The following is a 20,957-nucleotide window of genomic DNA, read 5'->3' on the forward strand; positions in this document are numbered from 1 at the left end:
ACGTCCTTCTTGGCGGGTCCTCGTTGTCCATCACGCACTTTCATGTCAACAGATCGAACATCAATCACTGTCATCGACGGTAGTCGGAAGGAATTCCGCCATCGCTCCAAGACCTTTCGACTTGACGTGACAGGCCCATCTTGATGTGAAATGTCACAGGGTGGCCTGTATGTTTACAAAATACTAAGCAACACTATACATATTGTTTATATACGATTTATCCACTCATTTTGGAATGTCAAAATACAAGTGCTTTGAGTATTGATTTTGTGAAAATAGACTTGCCAGCTCCCACGGTTGTGTGAAACCCCACCGTTTCGGCCGCCTTCAAAATAGGGAGTCGCTTCGTCTGGCGAATCCGTCGAAGCAACTTCAGATCCGATTTGACCGGCCATGGGACAGTGCTGCTCCAAGCGGTGCCCAGAGATCGATGACGGTGATGTGGTCAAGCCGGCCGTGGTCAAGGGGCTGTCGACCATCGAGGTATCGAGTCCTCAACTGCCCGCGTCGTCGTTCAATCAGTTGCGCTCGACCACCACCTCGACGCAACGCCGATCCCAAGCGGACACTGTGACAGCCATACGTCGCAGCTCACTGGAGGGAGGCAACAACGAGAATGACATTATTATGTCGTCAACGAGCGGTTCGCCGTCCAAGGACGACCTGTACGGGTCTTCGATCACGTCGTCCAAGTATATTTATACGTCGCCACCGTCGTCTCCGTCCAAGAGCAGCGACGAGCCCCAAGTCGAGGAGCTGCAGGATATTTCCCAGCAGGAGCCATCCGAACCAGTGTACGTGGCCCCCGAAGACCGACCGATCGAATCGGCGTTCATTCGGGAAGAGCGCATCCGGCTGGCTCAAATCCAAGAGCATTTGCGACTCGAGCGCCAGGAAGCGCATGAAAAATGGGTCGCAGAGCTGAGGGAAAAGAAGAAGGAATTTCTCCCCGACGTGGTCGTGTATCGGGATTTTTCCCCGCGGGTCGACTGACCGATGAGGCCAATGCCTGCGTGAAAACGGCGGCGGCTTTTATATATATAAACGTCATGTTTGGTCGTGCACTTATTTACGCTCGTTTGTAGCAGCTACTACTAGTACATACTAGTAAGTATTGATTCTTCCATGTACTAACTAGCGTCGTAACTTGGGAATGGGACAAGTCACCTAGATCAAGGGCTGGGATTCTTCCTCATTGTCTCCAAGTTTGCTGTGGTGGACGCCGTAGCATCCATATAGGAAAATGCCCACGCCCATCCACATGGCCACCCCCGTCCTAGTGTGATCCTTTAGTTGGTGATGGACAAAAGATGGTACCATGCAAGCAGCGGCAGACTGGTCATCATGTACGTGTTGGAGAAGATGCCCAGGCAGGGCACCGCGGGCACCCACGGACACACAAACACGGTCGTGGAGCACACCCTATGATAACGTCATCCTCTCTCTCTCGTGATAACGTCATCATGATGACGTACGGATGGAGGGTGCCGTTGTGAATCCACCAGTACGTGAGCAGCACCGTGGAGCCAAGGGCCAGTTGGACGGAGGTCGGGACGTCGACGTTGATGGCGAGGCATGTGGCCAACGAAGACACGACAAACGACAGCAGACGGACCGGGAACGCCGCTGTCGACAGCATGTGGAGATGGCTAGTAGTACTAGTACTAGTAGTCGTGTCGAATCGCAAGACCAGCAGACCGGCGTTCACAAACGTAAACACCTGAAACGTATGTGAATACGAGTCGTCATATGCGATACTGGGAGATGTACTACCATGAGAGTGCCGCATGAGATGACGTTGGCGAGGACATTCAGGTCGAAAAAGTAAGCAAAAGCCGCCACTCCGACGCCAGTCAGAACCGTGCTCCAATATGGCACCTATATGTATATACTGTAATTCAGTTGCATAGTAGATATTTGCTTTGACGTACTTGAGTGGAGGCATGTACTGCCGAGAGGCACTCGGGCAACAAGCCCTGTAATATACATGGTATAGTTTATAGAGGATTGAGGACACGATCTATGATAAATATATATATAAATATATATATTGAACAGACGTCTTTGGACATTTGGTAAAAGATGCGCGGTTGGCCCATGAGACACGTAAATGCGGCGGTCGTGAGGCCAAACATGGACCCGAACGACACGACGTGGGAGACCTACACTCTGGAATCAGACTCTCCATAAACAGATGGTGAAACATGATATGTCACGATGACATACCCAAGGGAGGTGTTGATAGTCAAACGCGTTCACGATGGGCACGTCTGTGCCCAGCACGGCCACGGGCGCCATGCTACCCCAGCCCTCCATGAGACCCCAGGATACAGTACGCGGCATAATATGGACAACGAAGGTGCGTACCCTGTGACAACCAGGGACACGCCAATGTAGATGGACATGGAGATGAGGAGCGACCCGATGATTCCGCGCGGTACGTTCGTCTGGGGGTCGGGCACTTCCTCGGCCAAGCAGGCCACCATGTCGAAGCCAAGATACGCGAAGAAGATGACGCCCGCGCCTTGCATCACGCCATGCACGCCCTGACGACAACGAAGAAGATGAGGGGGTCCATTGTCCTCTTGATGACGATCCATCGTACCTCTGGCGCGAACGGCTCCCAGTTGGCCACGTCCACTTGGGTGCTCCCCACGGCAATGACCAACACCAGGACGGCCACGTTCAACCCCGTAACGACCATATTGAATTTCGCAGACTCCTACGCTTTACTATGACACAACAACGAAAGTGGAGGGCTGCGTACGTGCACCCCGGCGAGCAAAATCACGCTTAACACGACAATCAAGGCGGCGGCCATGGCGCTGCAGCTCATGCCCCACACGTCGACGGTGATCCATTCGTGGGGGATTTGGATGTTCCATTGCTACATATGTCATCTTGTAAGCATGTCGAGAATGATCACAAGATGGTCAGAGCTTGTGTGAACGCACCCGCATGAAGATGACGACGTACGACGCCCAACTCCGTGCGATGCCAGCTACGCCATAAGGTGACGACGTGGACGCAGGGATATGGAGTACCAGCGGAGATGCCGTATCCAAGCATGAGGTTCCACCCGATCAACCATGCAGCCAATTCCCCAAACGTGACGTAGACAAACGAATATGCAGACCCAGTGATCTAATGCACGAAGTTGAGGAACGAGTACGGACGAGGCAAACACCATACCGGCACTCGCGCGGCAAACTCCGAATACGTGAGTGACGTGAAGATGCACGCGATACCGCTAACCAAGAACGAGATCGAGATCGACGGGCCCGTGATGCTTGCGCCGATGCCGATAAGCGAGTACACGCCAGCACCAACGGAGCATCCGACTCCGTAGCAGATCAGATCGAAGAGGGAGAGACACCGCTTGAGTGACGCCGTGTGGTCGTTCAGGTGGAGGTTCTTCGGCAGGGGCTTCATACGACCGAACGCTTCCAGCCAAGCCGAGACCATAAGTAAGTTCACCCTCGACGGCGGCGAATGAACTCGAAATGAGATTATTTTGTAGAACCCAAAGGCAATACTAATAATCCCAACACGAAATTATCATCAATTTTATTGTTTTGGTATGGTAACCTTATGTTTAGTATGGAAGTTAAAGAAAGTAACATTTAATTTCACTTTGAATTCATGATATCGAGGGTACCCAAGTTCAACTTGAACGACACCGTTCAAAATCTGACGCCAAAACTAAGTCATTATCATGGCAAATGCGCGCTTCTTCACCCCGCCGTGTAACTTTCCAGTACGTAGGAAGGATGCTTCGTTAGAGGGGATGGTTAGTTGAATGCACGTCGCTCCCCAACTCAGTGTTACACAAAAGACACCATCCAAATCCAAGATGGGCTGATATTTCAAGGCATAACGTTACAGTAGGTGGGCAACTGCTTTGGCTTGGAATGGCAAAGTTACCTTGACGTTACAGTACCTGAGGGCTATGTGGATTCAAATACAAGTGCGAGACGTAAGTCCAGCAAAACCCATTCACTAATGTAACCTTGGAAATTACCGCATGAAATACAATACTAGTATGTGGTCGGGAGCGTTAGCATTGCCCATTCACGTACAATTATTATCCGTTTATAAAGGTATACCTTTAACCTAATTATGCGGACTGCACTAATTTTTGACCTCGTCGCCAGACCTACGGCACATGTATTAGTGCGGACTGCACCATATCTCTGCACTAATTATGGGCTTGGAGAATTAGTGCGGACAGCATCAATTTTGAATATTGAGAATTAGTTAGGATTAATATCTTGATTTTTTTTGTACGTAACGTTAGTATAAACTAGTATGGGTGAATATGATACTATTAATAAGTACACCGTTCGGACAATTTCAGTCGGACATACTTGACATTTGTCTGGACTTAAGGGAAACATATTTTGTCGGAATGAAATTGTCTGAATGGAATTTGTTCGGACATACTTGTGTATCGTATACACCCGCATAAGAACGATCAGCTTTACAGTACTTATTAATAGTATGTGGTGCAACTATTCGCATTTAATGCGTGAATCTACCAACATTTACAGTTATTGTGCTTTTCACTCGTTTTGGCTATTCACACCATAAACCTGGGTGTTTGTTACATCGACCCCAGTGTTTTAGATAATCCGTAGAGTGAATTAGGATCACGTTTCGTTACAGAATGTAATTATAGGGAGGTGATTTATGCAACTCCCTCGCTTTTGCACATTTGAAAAGTGCAAATCGAAGTTATATCTGCTATTCTCGGGACCAAATTGCGCAATTCACTGGTCATCATAAACAACTTTTGATAATACAAATGACACACAGCGAGGACATGCGCCGGAGTTCTACCGTACAGCAATGTACGTATGGTGCTATATCGTAGAAAACCACGCCATCTTCTTGTTCCATCGCATAGTACATGCAGGTAGCGCGTACTACGCGATGGAATAACAGCCAAGGTGTTTTGGTTACTTCAGCATCACATGTGATTATTATTGCTCAGAGTTATTAGGTATTTATAAAACACCAGGTATTTATTCAACTTTGTAACACAGTTACAGCAGATGTACCACTCTTTTAGCCACGTAAACCGACGCCAAAACAAGTGCAAAGCACAATAATGCGTAAAATTACCTCGCACTTGAGACACACTAAAAACAAATCAATTTATTGGCTATTAAGTTAACCAATCATACTAGCCCATACGACGGTAGGAGAAGGAGGTGGAATGCATATTGATTGGTGTAAACAAAGTTAAGCTGTATCCAATTAAAAATTAGTCATCGACGTCGTTGCAGCCTCCATGTTTCTAGTGCAAAATGGATGACGCTCTTGTGCTGTGTGTTGCTGTTGCGGTTGCCATCGAAGCCGACTTCTCGTCGACCGATGGCCGTAGCTACCTACCTCTCCTACATTACAAAATTCCATCACGGAACAGGCTATATAACCTGTTCTGGACCGCACTAATTCTGAATCCACACTATTGTCGATTTGATACAAGGTGTGCAATCGAATCGTGCCGACCAAACCGATCCACAATCGATCTGATTGGTTGAATTTCATATATTGAGAAGGTTTTGATTGGCTAATAGGTAGCCAATCAAATCGATTTAAATTCCACCGAGAAACAACGAAATTTCACTCGAAAGCACAACAATTCTGAATCCACACTAATTCTGAAATCAATACTAATTCTCAATCCTTACAATTTACTATCAACGGTCTAGGGTCGATGGGGTCGGTTTCGTTGGGTCAGGGGAAACCTGTGTGGCCAACACGACGGGTTCAAGACGCCGGCCCAGAACCCCTCATCGGTCGTTGACGAGGACCTGGCCTCGCGGCTGCGGAGTCTTGGCGGGGGCTGCCGTGCCGCGCTTCTTTCTTCGGGCACCGTGGGCAGCAGGAACGCCTGTCGTCCGCTTCGCCAGTGCAGCCCATCGGCGGGATGGCTATACCAGCATCGTTGGCAACAAATCCGTGCCGTTCCATCCCGCCGATGTGCTGCACTGGCGAAGCGGACGACAGGCGTTCGTGCTGCCCACGGTGCCCGAAGAAAGAAGCGCGGCACGGCAGCCCCCGCCAAGACTCCGCAGCCGCGAGGCCAGGTCCTCATCAACGACCGATGAGGGGTTCTGGGCCGGCGTCTTGAACCCGTCGTGTTGGCCACACATGTTCCCCCCGACGACGACCCTACCCAACGAAACCGACCCGATCGACCTGGACCTGCTTGTGAACACTCTCCAGCGGCCTCGCTTTGCTGCAAACACAGTGAAAATCAATCATCATTCCTGGCAGTTTTTGGCGTATAAATATACTCCTGACAGTTTTTGTCCTAACGTTATAACTTCAAGGGTATTTACATTCTAAATAGGGCTCTCTAATGAGTGTGAAATCAGGATTTGGACATCGTTCATGGCTTTCACCTCACGCCCGATAGCTTCCTGCAGATCGCCCACGTGCGCATCTTCGAGTGCGATGTTCACGTCAAAGGTTGTTGCCTCGCCGTACACTGCACACCACAGGTTCTTCACCTCTGCCATGTTCGGCGAACTGCCAAATGTGCAAACTGCGAATCTCTCAGAATCGAATTGTCCTTGATACTGTTATGGAGCATTTATCCGGATGCTCGTGAAATGTTGCGACGACTGCTCCACCCGCTCCACCCCTGCCGGATGACTTCGACGCAAGCTGAACATGGGAGACGGTCACAGCAAGGACAGTGGATGGAGAAAGTCAAGGTATCCATAGCTTCAAGCCGCGCGATCCGTGGAGGCAACTACGTGCAGCTTGCCACAGTGGACGAGACAGGGCAGCCGCACTGCCGCACCATCGTATTCCGCGGCTTCGTTGCCTTGCCATCGGGCGGCCTCGCGTTGAAAATGATCACAGATGCCCGCAGTGACAAAGTCAGCCAAATCCAGCACAATCGCTCATGTGAGATGGTATGGTGGTTCTCCCAGACATCCGAGCAATACCGCATCGCTGGCCACCTTGAGCTTGTCGCTGCCGATTCGACAAGTCCTTGGGCGGTGGCGGCGCGAAGCGAGCAGTGGAATGCATTGAGCGACACGGCCAAACAACAGTTCTTCTGGTCCAAGCCAGGCATGTACGACCCCCTTGTTGCTTCGTCCGTCGCAAACGAAGGCGGTCATGGCCTTCCCCCGGCGACATTTCTGCTGGTGCTGCTCCAGCCGTCCATTGTCAAGTACCTCCGACTCAGCGATAACGCCACCCTCCACGAAGCATTCCTTCCAGACGGAACGTGGGAACGTCGGTCGTCCATCCAATACTAATTTTACTATCAACTAACGTTACTTGAACGTACTAACCAATGCCTACCCATCCTACAGCACTGTAGGAGTCTACTGTATCGACCTAGGTACATGGCGCCATTCCGTGGGTAACAAGCAGAACTGTAGTGGCTTGTAAATTAGGAAATAAAGAAGCACAAGAGTCGATAGATTCCTACGCCAAGCGCCGCTTCTTGCGCGCCTGGATCATCTCCAACGCGAGCGCTTCCCTTCCCTTCATGCGGCGGTCCTCGTCCAAGTCCTCGTCACTGCCAACATCAGACCCTTCTTCGTCACCATCATCATCATCTTCGTCGTCGTCATCACTTCCGCCACCCAACACGGCGACAGCTGCGCCGTCTTCGTCTTCGCGGTCGCCCTTGCTCTGCTGGCGCTTCTTGGTGTGTTTGGCGCGCACGCGGTCCTTCTCGAGCTGTCGGTCCTCACTGTCCTTTTCCAGCAGTCGCTTGGCCACCGACGCCTGGAACGCCTTGGCCTGCTCTGCCACGTTGGCAAACCCGTCGACGTTGGAGGCGGCGACCGCGTCGAACGGTTGCAGCGTGTTGCCGTCGTCGTCAAACACGACCTTGGACGCGCTCGACGCGTGAATGCGGATCTTGGCCTTGGGTTTCTTCTTCGTTTGCGCAACTTGCAACTCGCCCACATCTTCGTCCTTGTCCCAGTTGTGGCGCTGCTTGACCACCAAAAAGTCTTCCTCGTCGCCGTCATCACTGTCGTCGTCATCGCTGCTATCACTGCCATCCCCAGACGACGCGGTAGGCTCGTTCTGCTGTTTGGAAGCTCCCAACTTTTTGAGCAACTTCTCGGCCTTGATCTTGTCCTTTAGCGCCTGGAGCTTGCGGTTGACGTTTTTCTTTTCGCGGTTTACTTCGCGGGTCTGCGCCGCCACGTCCTTGAGGAACGGCATGCGTGGGGCATGGGGCAATCCGTACGCCGACGCCAACTGCTCCGTGTCGAGCGCCGTCGCGTCAAAGATGTCCTTGGCCGGCTGCAGGTAGATGGACCGGACGTACGACATGAACGCCTTCTGGGCCAGCGCCTTGAGCTCCTTGTCCGCCGCCACGATGGACGCCACCTTGCCGTGGGTGCTTTGGGTTTTGGCAGGATTGACTTCGATCTTGGAAATCGGAACGTTGGCATCTTCGAGACCTGCGAGCAGCCCCGTCACTTCGGACGCCAGCAGTAGCATCAACGCGCGGCCGTTCTTGTTGTACCTACTCGATCGCTTGAAAAGGGTGAGGAGAGAGGTGAGGTTGTACCGAGCCGTGCGGCCCACACGATGGATGTAGTTGGGCGTGTCTTCCGGGGCATCGAGCTGGACCACCCAATCGACGTTGGGAAAGTCGAGCCCTCGTGCTGCCACGTCAGTGGCAAACATGACGCCGGCAGGTTTGTTGACAAAGTTGTAGTACACTTCCACGCGCTTGCCTTGCTTGTACTTGCCATGGAGCGCCGACAATGGAATCCCCGGCTGCATCTTGCAAAACACGTCGTGGATGAACCGGACCTACGCCATCCACATAGAGTTATACGCATATATTAATGTGAATATATTGTCGATTTGATACAAATTTGGGAGGGGGTGCAATCGAATCGCGCTGACCAAATAACCGATCCACAATCGATCTGATTGGTTGTTAAATTTCATTGAGAAGGTTTTGATTGGCTAATAATTTTGAGCTCATCTGAAGTAGCCAATCAAATCGATTTAAGTAATTCCAACGAGAAACCACGCCACAACACGAAATTTCACTCGAAAGCACAATATCATGACATATATATATATATTTGGTGGGTCATTTTCAGTTTACATTAACGAGAGGTTTCTATCGACATCAAAAAGTGGACACAAGAATTGAGCCAATAATAAAAAAACCATCAACATGCAATTGGTGTATGACACAAATTAGTGTGATGGGCATCGTATCCTAATCAATACTACTACTCGTGTGGATACAAAGCATGCGTCTAAATAGTGTGGGAAGACATATACCTGTCGACAGGTCGACACAAACACGATGGTTTTCTGCTTGAGATGCGACTTGATGAATGAGAAGAGCACGTCCAGCTTTTGGCCGACATCGCACACCATGTAGTTCTGCACGAGTCCGCTGGGCGTGGCGGAAGTCGACTTCTCATGCACGGCGACGTACTCGGGCTCGTTCAAGCTCAGCCTCGCGAGGTCCTTGATGGACTTGGTCTGCGTGGCGGAGAAGAGCATAGTCTGCCGCTCGGACGGAAGGTACCCGATGATGGCGGTCAATTGGTTGGAGAAGCCCATGTCCAGGATGCGATCGGCTTCGTCTAGAATCAACACCTACACGAACATGAATGGATATGAGGATTACGCTCCAGGAGACGACAACGGGCACATACCTGGAGGTTGGACAGTTCAAAGTTGGCCGTTTGCTCCATATGCTGCAGCAACCGCCCGGGGGTCGCCACGAGAATGTTCATCTTGATGATGCGGTATTGCTCTTCCTGAAAGTTCTTGCCGCCGATCACAAGCCCCGCCGAGAACGTATGGGACTTCCCAATGGAACGAAGCACTTCAAAGATCTGCATGGCCAGCTCGCGTGTGGGGGAAATGACCAGCGCGCCGACGCCGTCTTCTACGTCCCATCGCTGCCGGAACAACTTCTCCAACATGGGGATCAAGAACGCCAGCGTTTTCCCGGACCCTGTCTTAGCGGCGGCAAGGATGTCACGACTGTAAGGTTGGTGGTTAGATGATTATATGACAACAAAGGGTGATGTGTGTGTACCCTGCCAAGGCATGCGGAATCGTGCCGATTTGAATCTTGGTGGGTTTGGCGAACTTGCCTCGCTTCAACCCATTCTTTGTCGAGATGGACAGCGGCATCATGTCAAAAGACTCGATGTCGTCCATCTGCGTCCCTCTCTCGGGAGTTTCCAGGCTAATGCGCTCCGTCAGCTGGGCCACCTCCTTCGCTTCACGTTCATGCTGCTTTTCCTTGTTCATCGGCGCCACAAAAGTTTCCAAGGTAGATTGAAGTCCGAGGCATGGACCAATCGATTGGCCCCACCAGTTATTGCAATGTGCCTATCCAATCGTATGATTCGTTCATTATTGGCCAATCAATGGCGTTTATTTAATGTACGTCGAATCGAATACAGTAAGGCAGGATAATTTACAAATGAATTAAATTCAAGCTAAATACTACATAGTCTAACCAAGATTATGAAATTATATACCTGGGAGCATTTATACCAATTGTATTGCATTTCAGCACACTATAAATGAACCCCAAAGTCCACAAGACAGGATGTACACCGCCATCACCATGCTGGCATCTCGCGCTCGACGAACATGTGTCCGTCGGTCTTTCTCCATCCTTGGCGGCATGTCTGACGATTTGCTCATCAGGTAGTCGTGCATGAAGGAGCCCAATGCATCTCGTGACAGCAGATGTCTCTCATAGCATGAACATGGGGCATTCCATTGGAGGCACTTCGCAAGCGACATTGGTCGACAGTCTCATCAACGCCGGTGTGCTGGTGACCCCTCGTGTTCAAGACGCCTTCCGCAGTCTGGATCGAGGCCAATTCGTCTTCCCCGGCCACAATCCAAGCGACATTTACGCCAATCGTCCGTTGAAGATCGGCACCATCGCGACGATTTCTACGCCCCAGCAACATGCGCAGGCACGACCCACCTCGTCGTTATGCATGTCGGTCTCTCACATTGGCATAGGTCATTGAACTTCTGGCTGCGCACCTTCAACCTGGCCATCGCGCCATCGACGTGGGCTGCGGGTCTGGCTACTTGGCCGCCGTCATGGCGACCCTCGTAGGTCCGACCGGCCACGTCACTGGCGTCGACATCGTGCCGTCGTTGGTCGAGTTCTCCACAGCGAACGTGACAAAGGCCGGCGTGGCATGCAACTTTACGTGGACCACCAGCAGTGGGAAGGAGATCTTGGCTCCGACGGCGTCCTTCGACGGCATCCACGTCGGCGTGGCCGTGGAATCCATGGACCAAGTCGATGCGTTGGCGACCCATTTGAATCCTGGCGGCGCCCTCGTCGTGCCTCTGGGATATGCTGCGTCAGAACAATTGCTGCTCAAGGTACGACGCCTTGAAAGCGTAGTATGAAAATAGTGAATGAACGTGTTTGCATGTACAGGTGGTGAAACACCCCGACGGAACGATCATCAAGGAGCGGGTCATGAGTGTGCTATGCCAACCTCTGCTGGACCAAGCCCCAGCGCCGCTGCCCGTGCCCGAAACGCGGGCGGACAAGGTGGCCCGACTGCAGGCGGCATTGGAAGCATGGAAGGTGTCCTTCGTCACGACCCACGGCCGCGCGCCGACGCGAGAGGACATTCTGCAGGACGACATTGCCCGTCGACTGTTTGCAGACTTTGCCGCCACGAGAAAGTAAAGCTTACAAATATACTGTACTAACGTTAGGGAGATTTCGGAGATGAGTATTTGTCTTCATCCTTAAAATAACCTCTGAGGCTTTATAGGGTTGAGGAAAACTCCGGAACTTAGTACCAGAATAATGGGTCCATTTTGGGGATTCGAATCCTCGACCATGATTGGCCAGATCTGTTGACTTGTGATTGGCCAGATAAGTTGACTTGGTGCAACGCTTTTTTGCCGTTGGCACTTCGAATGGAGTGTGGACGGTGGAAGCGTGGAGGATGACCCACATGAAGTGGAGGTTGATCAGAGGCGCGGTGGGAGCGAACCAAATTAATGACAACCTCTATCTTTATGCATAGTGACGCAGAATCCCGTGCACGATCACATGTATACACTTGTAGGAACTATGAAAACAAATTAGGCGGCACCCGACGCCTCAGCTTAGTCGGCCGCGCCTAGCAGTACATCCGGCCGGAGCTGTTACAGCTCCGGCCGAACCACTGGTACACTGTACCAGTGGCTATCAACGATATCTTAAAAGCACCAGATAAGTACTAGTATAGAAGCACTCCTCTGCAGCTGGCGCTTTGGTGCCAGTTGCCGAGGCGTGCTACTTAGATTCAAGCCACTCCTTGCCTTCGTAGCTACACTGTACAGTGTACGCCTGTCCGAACGTCCTACAGATAGAACAACTGAACTAACACAACATGAGTTTCAATCAATTCAATGCTTCGTATGTTTCTGTCGTCCCTACTAGCCCCAACGCTTCAACGGCGAATGACCCATGGGACGACATCACAATGACCTCTACTAACATCAAGAAATGGAATTGATTGATTTATGGGGGGGGGGTATTATATTAACGTTAGGGCGATTACGAGGTCTTGGCCTGAACCAATTCTTCAATCTACAATCGCATTCGTACGTGAGTATTCATGCAAAATATGATGGAAAAAAGCGAGGGGAATGGACGGACTGGACGCACCTTTTCCCACTTGGAGCCCACGTACTCGCCAATCACTTGGCCCTTGCTGTAGATCTTCACGGAAGGCAGGGCGGACACACCCAAGTCGACGGCCAAGTCTTCCAGGACGGTGGTGTCGACCTTGACATACGCGACTTTGTCGGACGCCTCTTTGGCGAGCTTGTTGAGCTTGGGCGTGATGAGCTTGCATTGACCACACCATGGCGCGGAGAAGAGCACGACGGTGATCTTGTCGGCGCCGGTGAGCTCAGCATAGTGCTCTTCGCTTTCGACAGGGGAGATGGCAGACATGGTAGTGCTTGGGGAGTTTCTAGTCAATTCAGTTGTGACCACCTCTTCAACGCGTTAACGGGTGTGTGTGTCAACTTGTTTTCTATTGGCTATAAAGCTTTCATGTCTCGAGATGATAATGCGATTCCATTGGCTATAAATCCAATGTGTCACCTATCACTTTCATTATTTGACCAATCCGCATCGCGAAGGAAATCCTCCGAATTCCGCTAAACTCGACACCGCATCCTTGGCGAAGTCCACCGACGTTGACGACAATCTAAACGACATCGGTCGTGCCGTACGTGGCCGGCCTGCGCTTCTCTGCCATGGAGCGCATGCGACTCATCTTGGGCCGACCGCTTCGCTTGTTCTCGATATTGAGCTTCATGCGCTGCAAGCTGGGCGATGTGTACATCGGCGACTTGGATTCGTGCTCCTTGCCCCGCTCTTCCCGCTCGGAATGGTACACGATCAGCCCCATCTACAAGTTTGATCCCATCCTCCTCATATGCCATCGTTGCCTGATCTGCCGCGTACCACAATGATGAACAGCGCAAACCCGTCAAAGATCGTGAACTTTTGCTTGGCCAGCGGGCCAGCAAGGACCGGGAGCATGTACAAGACGTCCGTGAGCGGCAAGCACACGGCCGACGAGATCACAAACAACACCGAGCTGCCTTCCTTGAACACGAACATCATCAACTAGTACACCGCCCCATCATCCCTTGGTTGCTTTGAAGCGATGCTGACGAGTGGACACTCTCTCACCGTATTGTACAGCACATTGAACAGAATGTACTGCAAGTACACGACAAAGATGCCGCCGTCGCACGGGGACGACACGCCGTTGAACGTGACGTTGTGCCCGAAGAAGCACTCGTGGGCCGAGGCCAAGTACGCGGAAAAGTCGGAGAGCACCACCGGCGGGTCGGAAAAAGCTTGCATCTACTCACGGCACATTGGCAATGCTGTACAAGTTGCTGGCAAACGACGTACCTGGATAGTCCAAAAGGTTAAGCCGCCCCAGAGGAGCTGATACGAGCTGACCCAAGCGTTGGCGTACCAAATGTCCAGGTCCACGTCTTTCAACCCGATTTCCTTGTACACTAGCGCATTTAGATGAGACATAAACCAACATTGATGAGGACTGTATGTATGTACCGTTGGAAGCTGCCGCAGGTAGCATGGCCAACACGTAAAGCAAGATCCAGCCAAAGGAAGGGTCGGGGCTGTTAAGGGCCACTTCGCCTCGAAAGAGGGGAATCATGCAGACGAAGGCGCCGTAGAGCACCAAGATCGCACCCATCATGTGCGCGCGGTGGTATTGCGTCCCCAGTACCATCACGGACAGAAGCATGTTGAAGGGCAACGTGACTTGATTCAACACATTCGCGAGGTTGCCCCTACGACCAACCACCACAACATGTAAGGCTTGGGACAACGAGGGGATCCTCCAACCCGATGTGGGGTGTGGGCAGGGCAGACATGAAACTGTTGGTCATGTCCAAGAACGCCATGATCGCATACTTGTAATGCGGGAACGCTTTCATTTCGGGCGTGATGTCCTCTGCAGCCTCTTTGTTAGATGGACTACACTGGTGGGGGAAACTAACGTACTCGTAAAGAACAGCTTGTACCACACGATAGGCCACGTGATGACAAGGAACGCGACGGGGTTGATGATGTTGGAGTAATACCACAGAAATTGCTGGTAGTCGTACGTGATGCGCCTGGGGTCATTCAACACCAGGTAAACCTCGACCCCATCGTGGAAGGACATCAACGTACGTGTTTAAGACGCGGTCAACGCATCGTGCCAGGACGAGGACGACCACGCCCGCCATGAGCTTGGACTCGAGGAAGAGTCCCTTCAAGTTCATCGCGACACCCTGTCCGTCAATCAAATGTGCGATCTTGAGACTTTTTGACACTTTTGCGATCTTTACGTTCGAAACGTGTTTGAAACAGCATAAAAAACGATGTTTGAAACGGCATTTCACATTTACAAAGATCTTCAATACAGTAAGTACTGTAGTACGTAGTTGGTCATCATCATTCGGCGATTGCTGGATGATGTTATACCTATCTATCTCTATCTACACGGCGTCCTCGGTGGCCACGGCGCCATAACCGCACGATACGACGCGGGTCGAGGTCGCTTTCTTGCGGCGGGTCTGGATGTTGGCTTTGAGGCGGCGCACGCTTGGCGACGCGTACAACGGGGACTTGAGCACGCGGTCCTTGCCCACCCCTTGCTCTTCCTTTTCAGAATGGTACACGACCATCCCAAGCTACGAGACCCCACCACTTAGAAACGAACGACATGGCAACGACCTACGATGATGATGAAGAGGGCAAACCCATCAAAGATGGTAAACTTCTGCGCAGCCAACGGTCCCGCCAACGCTGGCACCATGTACAAGATGTCCGTGAGGGGCAAGCACACGGCCGACGAAATCACAAACAGCACCGAGCTGCCTTCTTTGAACACGAACATCATCAGCTACACACGCATATGTCAACCACCACGGTATTGCTACACAAGATGGGAGTACTGTACCACGTTGAACACGATGTTGAACACAATGTACTGGATGTACGTGGTGAAGATATCCCCGCCGCACGTCGACGTGACGCCGTTGAACGTCGTGGGGGTGCCAAAGAAGCAATTGTGCGCCGATTCCACATACGACGGAAAGTCATGCCACGCCACCGTCGGGTCTGAAAATGCAGGCAGCTACATCCGACTAAGTATTTCGCCCCGACAGAACATGAGCAAAGACGACGTACTCGAATGGTCCAGACCGTCAGGAGCCCCCAGCCCACTTGGTAAAAGCTGATCCAGGCGTTGGCGTACCAAATGTCCAAATCCACGTCTTTCAAGCCGATTTCCTTGTACACTGTTGATGCAACTGAGCTTTAGTTCTGGCATGAGGCGAAGGAACGCACCGTTAGCACCCGCAGACGGGATGCACGACACCACGTAGAGAAGGATCCAAAGAACGGACGGATCGGGACTGTTGAGCGCGACGTCCCCGCGGAAGATGGGAATCATGCACACAAACGCGCCGTAGAGCACCATGATCGCACCCACAACATGCGCGCGCTTGTATTGAGTTTGCAAAAACCAGCGCGACAAGATCATCGTGAATGGTAGACTCACTTGGCCCAACACATTGCTCAAGTTCCCCCTAATTGCAGTCACATGATGATGAAGTGGCTGGGGACATCTGTACATACCCAATGTGAGGAATGGGTACGGTTCCAAGCAAATTCGAGGACATGTCCAAGAAAGACATGACCATAAACTTGTAATGCGGCACAGCTTTCATTTCAGGCGTAATGTCCTCTGCTCAAGACATCATCCATTAGCATACAGTACTCCGTTGGGAGAAGGACTTCATGGCAACGTACTTGTAAAGTAGAGTTTGTACCACACGACGGGCCAGCAAAAGAACTGAAATGCCACGGGGTTGATGATGTTGGCAAAGTACCACAGGTATTGCGCGTAGTTGTACGTGATGCGCCTGGTTGTTTGGTTAGGTCATGAAGCCCACAGGGTCCTTACGTGTTGTAGACGCGGTCGATGCATCGCGTTAGCACGAGGAAGACCAATGCGATGATGAGCTTGGACTCTTGCAGCCACTTCTTCACGCCGCCTCCACCCATGGCTTTTGGGGTTGCTGGAAGATTTCACACTGTGGTGTTGTGGCATTTCCCCCACTTGAAGTTTGGTATGATTGGTTGGAATACAAGTAGATTCCACCAATCATAAAGTGACGTTTCAGTTTGTCGAAACGTCAGCATGTCATGTTTCCTGACAAGCTCCAGAGTTGCCGTTCATGACATGCAGCATTGGTGTAGCCAAGCTGTTCAACCACTATACGTCGTCACTTGACAGTCCAGTGCTGTAGCCACGTCCGATTGGCGACGCTGCGAGGTTCCAACGTGGCGTCGTCGGCAACAACTCAGTCACTGATCGTTCCTGTTGGTGAGATCATCCATCTCGAGGTGCGTACTGTAGCAACCATAGAAGGAAGGAGGTGGAGTCGAATTTGACACACTCTCGATTGCCATCACACATGCTGCTGGAGACCCTTGCAAACACGACGCTGGTACGTTTCATTCATGGGCCGCCGTCGCCATGAGTGCGTATAAGGTAAGATAACAATATGTTTCTACGTAGGAACTACGTACTGATATTAATTGTATTTGGAGTTACAGGGAATGACGTATTAAGCGCCCCCGTGGTACTTCGAATTGGCATTTCAATTGTGTATTGGGACAAACTACTTCGAAATTTCAATACTTTAATCAATACGAAATTTTAGTACCACGGGGGCGTTTAATACGTCATTCCCTGTAATCCGTTGGGGAAGTACGTGGTTCCCTCGCGGAGGAATGTCTTAAAAATGATAATCCAAACTCAATTAACCGTTGGGGAAGTACAAATGCGACATTTCCCGTTTGGTACTAGAAACGTTACTTCGTACAGTACAACTGTAGGATGTGCCGATTTTTCTTCATTTTCGAATATTTCAGTTGTTTTTTCGAATGTATTGGATGGATAACGTTGAGCTCTTTCAAATGATTAATTGAGTTTGGATTATCATTTTTGAGACATTCCTCCGCGAGGGCCGATACTAGAACCACAAGTTATGGAACCGCTTCGCCAATTGTAACGCGCCTACTCGACAAGGGCGGTGTGTAATCTTCGGTTTTTACTTCGCTCAACGCTTCATACCTCGTGCTTCGACCGATCTTCTTCGAAGTTCGGTCCTCGCCTTCGTACGGACGGATAAATCCTTGCGGAAATAATCCGGGGAAGCCGGGGATCGAACCCACGACCTTTGAGTTAAGAAACCGATGCTCTATCACTGAGCTATTTTCCCTCCCCCAGCTCTTTCAAATGAGCACAAAGTACAGTATCTGTATATCGATTTATACAGTTTAGGATTGCACAATTAATTTTTGAAGTTGAGTACTACCAGTACTTCGAAGTACGGACCAAACGAACTTGACGGTAGACGTAGCTATATAATTACTTGGTCACTAACTTTGGACGGTGAATCATTGGTTTGTTCGTTGACAGATTTCAATTCGATTTAGACGGTAGCCAGACGGTTCCCAATAGCAACATGGGGAGGGATACCGGTAGACCATAAATTGGTTGTTGCGTCTTGCATACGACGGTCTCAACGTTGACGTTTAATTTGATAGCAATCCGGACGTCCAAATGGGGGTCATAAACAGTGGATAATGTCTGCTTAATTTTTCTCAGGGGGTTAGATAGCTCGCTGCCAACACCCTTTCGGAACGAGTGCGTGCCGACATCATGAACCAAAACGCCAGAGGACGACATTTCCGTAGTGTGCACCCCACCCCGCATGTTTTTGACAGCGATGTTAAGAATCGTTCGCCCGCGTTTTCGCCGAAATGAGGTTGCATGCTGAAGAGCCGTTGAACCATGTTGCTCGTTGGAATGACAAACTTCAAACAGCACTATGCAGACGAACTTTTGGCTCCAAAACGTCGCCGAATGGGACCTACAGCAAGCAAGTCCTGCTGTTTGAAGTTTGTCATTCCAACGAGCAACATGGTTCAACGACTCTTCAGCGTCGCGAAGTACATCATGACAGACCATAGAAAGCACATGCATCCGGTGAATTTTGAGATGATCACAACTTATTCCTTCGGGCGAATGCATTGGAATGTTTACTCCCTTGTGTAATACTTGGTAATATATTTGAACAATTATCGATATTTTGAATTAGTAAACAGTTATCTATTATCGAGGTCGGCGAATATCGTGAAATCTATTGGCCGAGGCGCCATGTTAGATAGTCGCAATAAATATATTATTTCGGAAGCCTGGTGCCAAGCAAGCGTGAAGAAAGGACGCGAAGTGACCCATAATCAAGGCTAGGCTAATGGTACGTTGATACATCTGCGTCAAAATACATTCACTATCATCCTATTTAGACTCACTTTGATTGCGAAGGGCAGCGGGGGCATCATTGCGGGGTACATGAGTGCACGTATATTGGCTGATTTTTGTTGCGTACGGTAATTCTCTAAGCGCGTTTTTATGTTGCTACAACTTGGCATATATATAGATAGAGTCAGCACCACCATATCCTTCGCCCGCCCAACGTGTATTGAAGTTAAAACGACACTTCAATATATTACGAACCTGTTTACTGTTCTGTACTTGATTTCGATAACCGTGTCAAGTGTCTGTAGAATGTAAGGTTGCTCTTCTTCTCCATGTAACGTTGAAGGAGTGCAAAGTTGGCCGGTAGCCCATCGATTATCCAGATGACAACAGGGCTGACAAAAATACATGTAACGTTAGTGATGCATTGGGTGATTATCAGATAAATCCAAGCAATACGTATCACGCTAACAAAACTTAATCGACACACACACACAAGCAGAGTGGCTCAGTTCGGAGGTGGTAAATTGAGTTGTGAACCATTCATTACAATCCTCGTCACATCACAGCCAAGGCACGCAGATAGCCACTAGATTGTTGCCACACTCTGATTGGCTAAAACATACAACACACGTGCGTATCACATGCTCTACACCACACGTTAATTGGTCAATTCTCATGATGGCACATCACCAGTATTCCTTTATTCCGGATAACGAATTTTATCCGACAGTGATGATTGTTACTGAGGAGATGATACAAGGAGGCCAACAGGTACGTAATTGCAGTGAGGAATTTTCGTGGGTATTGGTTGTCATATAGTCAGGTACGATGGAAATCAATTGCTCCAAAATCAGGGCTGGGCATGAAAGAGCGGGGGGAGGGCTGCAAACCCTGCGTCGTTAATGTTTAATCCTACGTATTATATATTAATATATTGTGTTGTTATTAATCTATATTTTGGAACCTGCTGAACACGACCAACAAACTGGTCGCCGCCAGAACCGGAGAAGATGCATCTTCCATGCACTAGTCCCAAACTCCAATTCGCTCGAAGACATACTAACACTGCTTAGGGGGCCCTGGGAGTGTTCGTCGACGCGGTTACGACCTCCTTTTCCAACAAATGCGTTCCAATCGTCGACAGTCCCATCGCCAAAATGGTGTCTTGGGATGACTCTACGAGAAAGTGGAACGCTACGATTAACTATACAGTAGTCCCCCGCAATACACAATACTGTAGAGGAACCCACAATAAATCAATATCCTCGCAAAATGTATTCTTTCACAAGATGGTGCAAAATAAATTTAAAGAGGCTGATTGAAATTTCAAACGACACATGTGCGAAAATGCACTTGGCTGTCAAAAAGCCGTCACCCTCGACACGGATGAGACTCACTGTCGAGCAAAAGCGCTCACTATTGACGCACCACAAGTCCAATCCTGGCATGAGAGGACTTGAATTACGAGTTTGGGCTCAGCATGCGTTTGGGCTACCACGTGTGCCCCAAAAGTCGACTATGTCTCGTTGGCTCAATACTCAGAGCGACCACATGGACGTGCATTTTAAAGTCCCGTCGCGTGTATGGCGAAGCTGCTTCAGCAAGCCAATAGGACGTTGACGAGGGACGTCGCATCCTTCGTGACGTCACACCAGCCTACGCGAAGCAAGACATGGAAAAAGTGTTTTCACGCGTGCTTTTTGGGGGTATTACTCGTGTTATTGAAAAGTGGGGGAATCACGCGTGTTTTCTCAATAACAACTTTATGGAATCGGGGGACTTGCGCGTGTAAATATTTTGACATGCATAAGCTATTTTACTTAACAAATTTGACAGCTAACGTAAATGACCAATTTATGATCACTATAACGTAAACAATCAATTTAAGACGCATCTGAGGAAGGCGGCTGGGGAGAACTTCCAAAGCTCCCCGCTCATTCAACATTTTCGACCTCTGAAACTTGGAGATTGTAGCTGAATTAATGGGGAACAACCTCTTTGATGTATTTCCAATGACTAAATCATCAAAAACCAAGCAAGTTTGATCTCATTTTAACAATCAATTTA

The 20,957-nt window shown here is 50.0% G+C and overlaps 9 protein-coding genes and 1 pseudogene across 19 annotated transcripts; 3 read left to right on the forward strand and 7 right to left on the reverse strand.

The window, feature by feature from the left end:
* The first annotated feature begins 339 nt into the window (after positions 1-339).
* Positions 340-1,064, forward strand: H257_10729 (hypothetical protein). Its single transcript, XM_009837369.1, has one exon. It carries the CDS (start codon positions 394-396, stop codon positions 991-993), a length of 600 nt encoding a protein of 199 aa, XP_009835671.1. The 5' UTR covers positions 340-393; the 3' UTR covers positions 994-1,064.
* Positions 340-3,516, reverse strand: H257_10730 (hypothetical protein). 3 transcript variants are annotated; one of them, XM_009837370.1, is made up of 13 exons: positions 3,193-3,516; positions 3,045-3,144; positions 2,955-3,001; positions 2,768-2,887; positions 2,606-2,722; positions 2,368-2,546; positions 2,227-2,299; positions 2,061-2,162; positions 1,932-1,976; positions 1,774-1,878; positions 1,476-1,720; positions 1,318-1,422; positions 340-1,276 (listed from the first exon to the last, which is right to left on the reverse strand). In XM_009837370.1, the coding sequence occupies exons 1-13, from the start codon at positions 3,463-3,465 to the stop codon at positions 1,168-1,170; spliced, it is 1,620 nt and encodes a 539-aa protein (XP_009835672.1). In that variant the 5' UTR covers positions 3,466-3,516; the 3' UTR covers positions 340-1,167. The 3 variants fall into 3 exon arrangements, with proteins under 3 accessions (XP_009835672.1, XP_009835673.1, XP_009835674.1); XM_009837371.1 differs by having other exon boundaries at positions 340-1,422; XM_009837372.1 differs by having other exon boundaries at positions 2,955-3,144.
* Positions 3,517-5,713: 2,197 nt separating this feature from the next.
* Positions 5,714-6,530, reverse strand: H257_10731 (hypothetical protein; the record flags this gene model as incomplete). The annotated part of the gene is made up of 4 exons (XM_009837373.1): positions 5,714-5,899; positions 5,946-6,180; positions 6,228-6,247; positions 6,396-6,530. 4 exons carry the CDS (start codon positions 6,528-6,530, stop codon positions 5,714-5,716), a joined length of 576 nt encoding a protein of 191 aa, XP_009835675.1.
* An 88-nt stretch (positions 6,531-6,618) lies between these two features.
* H257_10732 (hypothetical protein) lies at positions 6,619-7,323 on the forward strand. Its single transcript, XM_009837374.1, has one exon. The coding sequence runs from the start codon at positions 6,624-6,626 to the stop codon at positions 7,281-7,283; it is 660 nt and encodes a 219-aa protein (XP_009835676.1). The 5' UTR covers positions 6,619-6,623; the 3' UTR covers positions 7,284-7,323.
* On the reverse strand, positions 7,322-10,323 carry H257_10733. Of its 2 annotated transcripts, XM_009837376.1 has the most exons (5): positions 10,067-10,323; positions 9,678-10,011; positions 9,295-9,618; positions 8,561-8,808; positions 7,322-8,515 (listed from the first exon to the last, which is right to left on the reverse strand). In XM_009837376.1, exons 1-5 carry the CDS (start codon positions 10,282-10,284, stop codon positions 7,456-7,458), a joined length of 2,184 nt encoding a protein of 727 aa, XP_009835678.1. In that variant the 5' UTR covers positions 10,285-10,323; the 3' UTR covers positions 7,322-7,455. The 2 variants fall into 2 exon arrangements, with proteins under 2 accessions (XP_009835678.1, XP_009835677.1); XM_009837375.1 differs by having other exon boundaries at positions 7,322-8,808; positions 10,067-10,301.
* A 228-nt stretch (positions 10,324-10,551) lies between these two features.
* Positions 10,552-11,754, forward strand: H257_10734. 2 transcript variants are annotated; one of them, XM_009837377.1, is made up of 4 exons: positions 10,552-10,689; positions 10,745-10,967; positions 11,017-11,391; positions 11,450-11,754. In XM_009837377.1, the coding sequence occupies exons 1-4, from the start codon at positions 10,589-10,591 to the stop codon at positions 11,705-11,707; spliced, it is 957 nt and encodes a 318-aa protein (XP_009835679.1). In that variant the 5' UTR covers positions 10,552-10,588; the 3' UTR covers positions 11,708-11,754. The 2 variants fall into 2 exon arrangements, with proteins under 2 accessions (XP_009835679.1, XP_009835680.1); XM_009837378.1 differs by having other exon boundaries at positions 11,017-11,754.
* A 756-nt stretch (positions 11,755-12,510) lies between these two features.
* Positions 12,511-13,029, reverse strand: H257_10735 (hypothetical protein). The gene is made up of 2 exons (XM_009837379.1): positions 12,680-13,029; positions 12,511-12,601 (listed from the first exon to the last, which is right to left on the reverse strand). Exons 1-2 carry the CDS (start codon positions 12,968-12,970, stop codon positions 12,569-12,571), a joined length of 324 nt encoding a protein of 107 aa, XP_009835681.1. The 5' UTR covers positions 12,971-13,029; the 3' UTR covers positions 12,511-12,568.
* Positions 13,030-13,049: 20 nt separating this feature from the next.
* H257_10736 (hypothetical protein) lies at positions 13,050-14,876 on the reverse strand. 4 transcript variants are annotated; one of them, XM_009837380.1, is made up of 8 exons: positions 14,741-14,876; positions 14,570-14,682; positions 14,411-14,519; positions 14,114-14,355; positions 13,949-14,058; positions 13,721-13,897; positions 13,490-13,654; positions 13,050-13,433 (listed from the first exon to the last, which is right to left on the reverse strand). In XM_009837380.1, the coding sequence occupies exons 1-8, from the start codon at positions 14,830-14,832 to the stop codon at positions 13,230-13,232; spliced, it is 1,212 nt and encodes a 403-aa protein (XP_009835682.1). In that variant the 5' UTR covers positions 14,833-14,876; the 3' UTR covers positions 13,050-13,229. The 4 variants fall into 4 exon arrangements, with proteins under 4 accessions (XP_009835682.1, XP_009835683.1, XP_009835685.1 ...); XM_009837381.1 differs by having other exon boundaries at positions 13,050-13,654; XM_009837383.1 differs by having other exon boundaries at positions 13,490-13,897.
* A 64-nt stretch (positions 14,877-14,940) lies between these two features.
* On the reverse strand, positions 14,941-16,642 carry H257_10737 (hypothetical protein; the record flags this gene model as incomplete). Of its 3 annotated transcripts, XM_009837384.1 has the most annotated exons (8): positions 14,941-15,243; positions 15,291-15,455; positions 15,513-15,689; positions 15,743-15,852; positions 15,902-16,143; positions 16,193-16,301; positions 16,367-16,479; positions 16,521-16,642. In XM_009837384.1, 8 exons carry the CDS (start codon positions 16,619-16,621, stop codon positions 15,049-15,051), a joined length of 1,212 nt encoding a protein of 403 aa, XP_009835686.1. In that variant the 3' UTR covers positions 14,941-15,048. The 3 variants fall into 3 exon arrangements, with proteins under 3 accessions (XP_009835686.1, XP_009835688.1, XP_009835687.1); XM_009837385.1 differs by lacking the exon at positions 14,941-15,243 and having other exon boundaries at positions 15,248-15,455; XM_009837386.1 differs by lacking the exons at positions 16,193-16,301; positions 16,367-16,479; positions 16,521-16,642 and having other exon boundaries at positions 15,902-16,191.
* A 1,130-nt stretch (positions 16,643-17,772) lies between these two features.
* H257_10738 lies at positions 17,773-17,844 on the reverse strand (annotated as a pseudogene). The gene has a single exon. The product of its transcript is annotated as a tRNA-OTHER (tRNA).
* Between the last annotated feature and the right edge of the window lie 3,113 nt (positions 17,845-20,957).

The sequence above is a fragment of the Aphanomyces astaci genome, assembly GCF_000520075.1.
Source record: "Aphanomyces astaci strain APO3 unplaced genomic scaffold supercont1.30, whole genome shotgun sequence".
NCBI lineage: Eukaryota > Oomycota > Saprolegniomycetes > Saprolegniales > Verrucalvaceae > Aphanomyces > Aphanomyces astaci.